The following is a 9,926-nucleotide window of genomic DNA, read 5'->3' as shown; positions in this document are numbered from 1 at the left end:
TCAATCGACAGAAAATAATTTACATTTACTTCTATATACAGCGAAATTTTAAGCTATTTTTAAAAGACTTTAAGAGAGCGTTCCAGTTTTTGGATGTGGAATGTAATTTTAATTAAGCTCTGCGCTTTATATGTTTTCTAATGAAGACTTCGATTGTATGTATGTTTTAAATTTATAAAACAGTAAGCACATTGTTTTCTTAATTTTGTCATGTGTTCACCAATATATTTGGTTTTGAATAATATGGTCCATAATGTACTAATTGCTGTTTAGATGTCCATAATTCAAATAACATTATTACACTAAGCTTAGCTTATTATGAGATGCCCGAAAGTGCTAAGACTGTTCGAATTGTTGTCGGCAGATATGCTCAAATTGGACCAGATGGCGCTGGCTCTGATCAAGCGTGAATTGAGTCAAAGAATCAGGATACTCAAAGATGAACAAACTCTTATAAACAAGGTACAAGATAGATTCCAAAACGATTACACCGCATTAAAAACCCTCGAGGGCAAAAGTCTACCCTTCAAAAGCCTGGTACCGCTCACAAATCGAATCTTTGTACCTGGAAAGGTCGAAGAGGTAGAATTGCTGTATCATGCTGGCGATGGATACTTCTTCACTAAATCCCTCCAACGGGCTGAGAGGATGGCAGTCGAGAGATGGAAGAATCTGCAAAAGAAATTGAACAGATATCAACTAATGACGATCCTTATCCAGTCCATTTGGACTTTCGCCCATCAGATTAAGTACGTCAAGCGAAGGATGGAATTAGACGGAGCATCCGATGAGAAGAAAGCGGAAGTAGAGAAGAGTTTGTTCGCCTTGTACAAGAACACTATATCTATTTTTAATGGAGACGTTCCTGAAGAATTCTTCGATGATATGTAGCTTCTTTTTTTTTAATAAATATATATTATCCAATATATAAAAATCAAAATTTGTGTATGTAAAGTGAGTACCCTTAATTAGGTAAAAATCTGGCGCTTGAGCGTGATTTTGACCAAATCACCTCCTTGCACAACCGTTAGCCTAATAACCGTACTTCCTCGCAAAATACTACAACTCTGAACCTTCATGGATTGTAGAGATACGTGTTTAATTTTTTTTTTTTTTTTATAAAAATCAATATTTGTTAGTTCGTACTTTATGTAATTATTGCAGGCTAATTGATTTGACTGTTTCTGAAGAATAAGAAAAAAATATTACTGATTCCACTAAATGCGTTTTTTTTTTTTTCACGGAACGGACTTTCAAGACCACATTTTTTCTCTTCTTCTCTCCCAGCATCTTCTCCTCATTTCTGCTTGCCTTTACTTCCACTCTTCCGACCACGCAGTAATCTTCCGTTTTTCTTTATTTGCTGCAAGAACATTTATTTATTTCAATTTTTTTCCGTACTGTTCTCTATCCAGGTGGTCCTTGTCTGTTATTTTCAATTTCTTTGTTTCCTCTCTCATTTTCTTCACATATCCTCCTACGCTCTTATATTACCCGAATTCTGACAAAGATTTTCTTGTTTAATTTGCTGTTTATTCTCATCAAGTGCCCGTAGAATCTTAGTCTTCTAATTCTTATTTCGGTTTCCAGGTCATTTATCTCCCTGTGGACTTCCTGGTTGGGTCTTAACCTGTAGCCTTCCTGTGTTTTCTTGAGCCCATAGACTCTCCTCATGAGCCTTCTCTCTCTTTTCAGTAATTTTTCCAGGTTAGGGAGACATGTTGTCTCCATTTCTTATAAAATTGCTGGTTTTATAACTGTGTTGTAATGTCTCATTTTTGCATTTATTCATTTATTTTTGGTTCTTGTTAAATGACTTGTTATTCACTAAAAATATTTTTTTAAATTAATTAATAAGGATTTCAGTAGAGTAGGTAAACAATTTTTTTTTTTTATGAAAAAGCAAATCATATTCATTTATACTGTCGTCTGAAACCTTTAAATACCATTTTTCAAAGAATAGAAAAAAATCGAAATTTTTCACCTTGATTCATTTGAGGGATTTTTTTTTTCTTTTGGTGACTATTATTCATAAATTTTAATTTACATTGGAAAAATTTAGATTTAATGGCCTTAAAAGGGCAAAATTTAGCTTCAAATAAACTTTTTAAACGTTTATTTTATATTTTATACCCCTTCTGATTTGTTCAATTATATTCGGTTTGTTTGTACAGCCACAAACCACTCCAAGTTTCTTGTATATCGTTTAAAGTTATTTCTATTTTTTCACCGTATATTTTTTATTATATAATGTTATTTACTGCTATAAACTAAATTGATATAATAAGCAATTGATTCAATCATTAACATTATATGTAAATCACTAAATATATTCATTTATATCAAACTTTCAATTCTATTCAATTAGTCTACCTAAATCCCTAAATCAAGCCAAGTATTTCCGGGTCTGCTGGTTATTTATAAAGTTTGTTTGGTTGTTTAGTGGCGCCAAACTTCATTGGTCATCAACGCCATTTATATTTTATTTAATTTTGCTAATATTCGTTAAATTTTATTTATTTTTTAATTTGATTATTTTATTTATTTATTTTATTTTATTTATTTTTTTTTTTTACCTTCCGATCAAGTTATATTTTTGTCAGTAAATTTTGTGATTTCAAAAACTGAAACACCAATTCTATTGCCTTATTATCGTCTCCAATGGTTTTTGAGATATCTTGGCTTAGTCCCAAGCTATTGAGGTGTGGTGTAAAATATGGGCATCGTTGGAAAACATGGCTTATTGTTAAATTGTTATTGCAATACTGGCAATTCGGAGGCGTTTCTTTTGAAATAAGATAGGAGTGGGTGAGCCTCGTGTGACCTATTCTCAGCCTAGTCAGTACAACTTCCTCTCTACGGCATTTGCTACTGGAGGTACCCCAGGGCTTGACATCCTTTTTAATAATTTTTAATTTGCTCATTGGGCTTTCGTTCCACATAGATTGCCATTGATCTTTGACTTCCTTTACAAGAGGCCTGCATATCTCTGACGGAGGTAAAATTGCTTTACCCCGTCTCAGAAGCGCGAGTGCTTCTCTTGCAGCGTGGTCGGCTAGTTCATTCCCTGCGATTCCTACATGGCTTGGAACCCATAGAAATGTTACTGACATACCCACGTTGTGTAGAATTTTTAAGTGAAAATGGATGCAGGAAATTCTCGGATGTTCTGGATACATAGAATCTAAAGCTTTTATCGAGCTTAGTGAATCTGTAATTATTGTAATGTTGGTGTGGTTCAAAGATAAACAGAAGTTGAGTGCTGCTGCTATTGCGTTTAGTTCGGCAGTGAATATGTTGCATATTTTGTGGAGTTTAATATATAAAGTAGTTATAAGTATAAAGTAGTTATATACTTATATCAGTTCTATCAGGGAGGAATGAGTATTTCTGAATATGTGCTGAATTAAGTATAATTAATTTAGTTTTTGTACTCCCTTATTATTTTTTTTTTTTTTTTTTTTTGGAGAATAACCAATTTTTCAACAGCTAACATGTACTTGCCAACCGAAAATAATTAATTTTTACTTAGACCATAAAAAAGTCACAGTAAATATTTTTCAAAACTATAGAACTCGGGTACCTGTTCTTGTTTATTTTTTTTTAATGTCGTAAAACATCATTGGTCATAAAAGCCTTTTATTTTTTATTTAATTTTGCTTTTAATACTTGTTTTCTTTTAATTCAATAATTTTTTATTATTTGTCTATTCGATGTTAAATTTGTGCTAGTAAACCTTTGATTTTTTATTTATTGATATTTACAACTGTATATAAAATACAAGTAAATTTGATCATAATGACATAATGATACAGCATGTAGAGAAACTACCCAGTAGTAGAACTTTAAAAACATTTTACAATATAAAGTCACGAGGCCATCTTCTTTTCAGACGCCTCGGAGGATTGCCAGGAATGGAAGAGGAAGCACGCGTGCCTTCTGGGGGCTACTTTTGGTATATAGTTATTCCAGATGCACCTCAACATGGTTTTAGTTTATTCATTCAATGCTCGAGTAAAAAAGGTGTTTTTTTTTTTTATAAGTTATTTTTATTTGATTAGGTGCTTGGTCATATTGCTCATATATTAACAGACATTTCGTGAGCGATGAAGAAATAAGCAGAATAAAATTGGAAATACTCCCTCTTCTTGTAATTCACCGCTTAAATAAATTCTTAAGTGTTAATGAAAAGGTTGGCAGAGAGCTCACCTCCGCCGATATATTTAGAAGACGTTTCCCTTTTTTTTCTTTTTCAGTTTCCTTTTTCGAGTATTTTTAATTAGAACTCGCAATTAATTAAAATTTTAATTATAGCCCCTCCTCAGCGGAGGAAGGGAAGGGGAGGGGGTAGATGAGGCAGAAGGCCGAGGATTTAAGGGCCCATAACTTAGGAGCGATACCGGAGTCCTGGCCATCTTGTTAGCTCAGTTATCCGATATAACTGGCTACTCTTCGAAAATAGGCTTCTCTTATCGCTAATTTGTATCGAGGAGGCGAAAGAGGTGTTTGTGAAAATACAAGAATAACACAATATTAAAGGATCCCATTGCCAATTATCCAGATTTCTGCATCCGAGCGACAGTTGTCCAAATACTAAATTTAATTAGACTCGAGATAATCGAAATTTTCACTAATGAGGAGAAGACAATGTATGAAATATAAATAATTATGGAGGCTAATTTTGAATTATTTATTGAGTGAAACATAGTTAAAAGGGGCAAAAGTGATAATGTGTAATTTCATAAAATAAAAAGTAATTTTAAACCGATTTCTATCAATGGATCCTGATGCAAACCTGTTTGAAAAATATGATCGTAAAATGTTTAAAAATTCATGGGGTGCAAAGTCCTTACGTGGTATAGTACAAGAGCCGGGAAGAAAAAAAGGCAGTTATCTCACCTCGATTTTTGATTACTTAATTGAAAACAAGGTAAAATTACTAGTCAAAATTGTGGAGTCTGCCAAGTGTAGGTATAGGGGAATAAAATATCATGGTTGTTTTAAAACGTTAAAATGATTAATTTTTTATTCGGACCTCTATATCTTTACAACTACCAACAAAAATCGTTCTGACAAATTTTCATTTGCCAAATTTATATTCATATGTGAATATCATAAGAACTACTACCCTTAAGAAGATAAGTGTCATAAACTACTTTATATTAAGTTAAATTTCCTTTATTTTGAGTGTTGGCAGACATATGTGCGTCTTATGGATCTAGAGATACATTTTTTAAAAAATCCAACATTTTATACGAATAACTAGAAATTAACATTTTGTGAGTTAAATTTATCAAATATCATAAAATTTGCTAATCCTACAAAGAAAAAAGTTATAAACTATTATAGTAAATTTAACTAGCTTTAATTTGAGTGCTCGCAGACATCAGTACGACCAATAGTTTCTGAAATAAAGTTTTTTATAAATCAAACTTATTGTCCAAACAACTGTAAATCAATTTATTTTAGCAAATATCATGAAAACTACTATTACTACGAAGGTAAAGATCATAAACTACTTTATAGTACATTAAACTAGCTTTAGTTAGAGTTCTAATAGACATATATGCGTCACATAGTTCCTGAGATATAGATTTCTCAAAATAAATTAACTAACAACTAATCTTTCAGAAGATTTTTAAGAAAGTTTGCTTTTTAAAACGCTATATCTCGAGAACTATTGGATGTCAATATCTCTATTATAGCTAATATTTCAGCAAATTTACTCTTCTTTAAATAATGTTCTGTTTGATTTTCTAGTGTTGTTGGTAATTTCTAAGATATAGAGGTCCGAATGAAAAATTAATGATTTTTTAAGGTTTTGAAACAGCCGCTATTTTTTATTACCCCTACTTGGCAGACTCATTAGTTTTGACTTGTAATTATACATAGTTTTCATTAAAGTAATCAAAAATTGGGGTGAAACAGCTGCCTTTTTTTCTTTCCGGCTCTTGTACTATTACAAAACTACACCAGACCACGACAGACAGTGAAGAAACAAAACGAGCTCTGATTTGAAGCCCTTCCACAAACACAGGTAAAATTTTTGAAAATGATTTTCAGGTCAATAAAGCACTTTCTGACTATTTTATGTTATAGTGTTGTTTTACTAAATATCCTTTTCTGTGAAAACTGAAGTTTCATATTAAATGACCCAATATTTATTGTGTGTCCAAACATCTCGGTTCGAAGTTGATTGGTCTTGCTGTATTTTGAAACTACTTGATAATGTAAAATTTAATTATAAATTATTTTCTAAGCATGTGAAGATAGTTGAGTTGACCTTAGATACATAAGAGGAGAAGATGGTCGGGAGGGGGGGGGTGCGGTCACCAGAAAAACGTTTATAATAGTGTTTTTCATACTCCCCCTTAAAATATTCGTTTTTACATACCCTTTATACATTGATACATTTCATTACTTTTTTGGCTCTCATAATTTTACATTTTACCCCTGTTCTTTTTTTTTTACTCTCACGGTAACTATTTTATCTCTACGATCTTTTTGACCGTTAGATTTCTGTTTAACTAACGCCATTTGCCGACCTGCACTCTAGCGGTATTTCCTGCAATTTAAAACATTAAAACCTTACTCTCGTATTTCTTACTTTCTTCATTACCTATTCTTCATATATTTTTTCTTATCCCTTGTTCTTTCCTTTTACAATGTTTTTTTTTTTACATACGCTCCATTATTAATTCTTTATACTCATTTATATAACTAATAGGTTTTTAATGTTACTCATGAATATAACATTCTTATCCACTGTATCATTTATTTATTACTCACATTTATATGTATGTCCGTAGTTATTAATCAACTAGTTTATATTCTGTTTATATATATAGTCTGAAAAGAAGATGGCCACGGGACCTTTTAAGGTGTCTAAAGTGTAAAGTGTATATGAAACATACTACATATTTACCTATTGTATTATTTTGTACAGTTGTAAATTACATTAAATAAATAAAAAAAAAAATTGAATCCAATCCTTACAGTCCAAAATCCTTTGTAAAATTCTTAATGCTCCTTACTTTGTCACAAATCAAGTAATCCATCAGGACCTCAATGTCCCATATTTTGCCGATTTGGCCAGAACCAGATACCAATCCTTCCATGATAAACTTACCAACCACCCAAACCAACTCGTTTCTAACTTGGCTTCTCCTTCATTACCTAATAATCCTCCTAGGCGTCTGAAAAGAAGATGGCCTCGAGATCTTCTTCTCTAGAAATGTTATTGGAGTTTTATCAGTGGGTAGATTCTCCACATGTTTTTATCATGTTACAATGTCACCTACAGCAAATTTACTTGATGTATATATTTTTAAACAGTTGTAAATAGCAATAAATAAATTATTAAAAAAATAATTTTAAATTTAACTGCTCGTCGATTCCGACTATTACAACACTTACTAGACGAACGGTCTAAACTTACAGATAATTACATAAGAGTCATTTATATGACTGTAATAAGGTCTATTTAGACTTATGGAGTTGAGTTTTGGAGAAAAAAATATTTTCATTTCATTGTTATGTATATGTGTAATTTTTTAGTCTATTATTTTTTTTTCTCTCTGAATGATGGTCTTTTTGTTTTTATAGCCCTGAAAATTAGTTCGAAACGTCGACACAAATAATTAATTCGTTGGTATATTTGTGTTTTTTTTCTGCTGACCACACCCCCACTCCTCCCCTCCCTGATCATCTTCTCCTCTTATAAATTATTTTGAATGAAAATATCTTGATATTGATGTGTCTAAAGAAATAACTCCATAGAGGCCAAACAAAAAAAAAAAGTTATGGATAAGGGAAGTTTTGAACCAACACTACTATTCAATGATTAAAGTCAATGATTGACCATATTTTTCAATCATAAGAAAATAAAAATAAACACTGGAATGCACGCGCTTTGGATATACATATATCCTCCAAATACAGTTACGGACCAAGGCAATCCTTAAAATAGCTGTGGTTATAAATTCCACTCAAGCCATATAGTAAAAAAAAACAACCCAGCCATTTAGCGGATTTGAGCCCCAGCTAACACATCGCGCGGCCGTTGCGACAAAAATGCGACGAACTAAATTGGGATCTATCGAGTGGTGGCTAACTAACCGTACTTTATAGTGAGTCCCTCTGTCCCTATCTGTCAGGCCTCGGGCTCACTCTGATTTAGTTCAAGTCCTTCCAGTTTCCAATGGCTATATTTATTTACTAGTTGCACATTTTGTTAATTCCATCAGCCGCAGGTGTCGAAAGAATGATAAAACTATTCGATATCATCGTGAGTAGAGGTGAAAAACACAATGATAAATTGATGTTTAATAAAAACGCTAAAGTAGGATGAAAAGTACTCTTCCTTATTTAATTTTTTTTTAAATTTTATTTCATTACATTTAATAACGACGTTTCGGCGCTGTCACCACATCATCAGGTATCTACAAAAAAGTTCAAAACATTATTCTATGCAAGCACCAATTTATAAATATACCACAGTTTTTTTTTTTAATTCAAAAGCAATGGCCTGATTAAATATACCTTTAAATATCACATTTTATGTTCTCCTTATTAGTCTTCCTAATCATCATAAAAATTATAAAATATTATCTGTAAGCATATATGCCAACGGGCCAGGAGTTTCCCCACTGGAATTGCGGCTCGGCTTTTGTAACGCCTTCAAGCATTAATATAAATCTGAAGGTCCCATGACCATCTTCTTTTCAGACGCCTCGGAGAATCATCGGGGATTGTTAAGGATGAGAGATTAAGAACTAATGGGTTAGGATAGGTAAGGAGTTTGGCATGAATAGACGCATATCTGTTTTGGCCCAAATCTACAATGAATGGGATGTTAAGATCTTTGTGGATGAGTTCATTTGTAACGTGATAAGGAGCATCAAGGATTTTGGATTGTAAGGATTGGATGCAGGAGGAATTTGATGGTTTGGTAGAGCCCCAGAGCTGTAGTACAGGAGGGTAGATGATGGAGAGTAAAGGTGATCTGGTGAGATTTATTTTAATTCTCCAGTTTTAACATCATTCCTCAATAGATGTTATGTGTGTCTGTGATGCATTAGTAGAGTCGTTGTTTAAAGAAAGTATACATATGTCATCAGCGTATGTTGTTAGGACTGTGTTAGGTTGGGTTGGGATGTCAGCTGTATAAACTGTATATAGAAGTATGTACTGTACAGTATGCTAGGTTATGATTTACTTTAAAGGTTCTATCAGAGAGGTAGGAGCGGATTAAAAGAAAATATGAATTGTGAAGGAATTGACGAAGTTTATAGAGCAGACTTGGATGCCAGACTCGATCAAAAGCTTGTTCAACATCGAGGAAGACTCCCGTCCAGTACATTCCTCCAATGCGGAAGACATCAACCAGTCAATTTCACTGTTATATGGTAAAATAGGATGTTCTAAATCCAAACAGGTGGTCAGGAATAGCATGATATGAGTCAAGGATTGGATAGAGGCGTTTTAACAAGAGTTTTTCCCATAATGGGCAGGAGTGAAATAGGACGGTAGGAAGGTGGGTATTCAAGTGGCTTGGAGGATTTGGGAGTCATGTTCAAGATGGGTTTGGTTAAGGATATTAGGATGGGGGTTAAAAGTTTTGAAGAGGTGTTCGCCAAAAAATCGAGTTTTTTCTTCATCTGATCGTGTCCAAGTTTTATTTCTAGTAAGAAGTGGATGGTTGAAGGATTTGTATTTTAGTAGTTGTCCATAATGATTTGTCAGTGGTATTAAGGTTTTCTGTCAAGTCACTGGAAATTTTGAATTCTGTGTTTTCTAATTTCTGTTATTAGTCTGTTAGTCAATGTATTGTAATGTGTTTTGTCCGACGGATGTTTTGTTTCGTGTCACCTCGCTCTTGCCCGGCGTTTTTCTGTAAATAAGGTTTGAACATGACGAGTGGCTAA

General features: G+C 32.9%; 1 protein-coding gene across 1 annotated transcript; it reads left to right on the top strand.

Moving 5' to 3' along the window:
- Positions 1 to 384: 384 nt before the first annotated feature.
- On the top strand, positions 385 to 891 carry LOC106679945 (prefoldin subunit 5). Its single transcript, XM_014419353.1, has one exon. The coding sequence runs from the start codon at positions 385 to 387 to the stop codon at positions 889 to 891; it is 507 nt and encodes a 168-aa protein (XP_014274839.1).
- Positions 892 to 9,926: the final 9,035 nt, after the last annotated feature.

The sequence above is a fragment of the Halyomorpha halys genome, unplaced genomic scaffold (assembly GCF_000696795.3).
Source record: "Halyomorpha halys isolate HHAL.00 unplaced genomic scaffold, Hhal_1.1 Scaffold235.1, whole genome shotgun sequence".
Lineage (NCBI taxonomy): Eukaryota > Metazoa > Arthropoda > Insecta > Hemiptera > Pentatomidae > Halyomorpha > Halyomorpha halys.
This window is presented reverse-complemented; position numbering and strand designations above follow the sequence as displayed.

Coding starts and splice junctions, on each gene's coding strand:
- LOC106679945 (XM_014419353.1), top strand. CDS start 385: ATGGCGCTGGCTCTGATCAAGCGTGAATTGAGTCAAAGAATCAGGATA.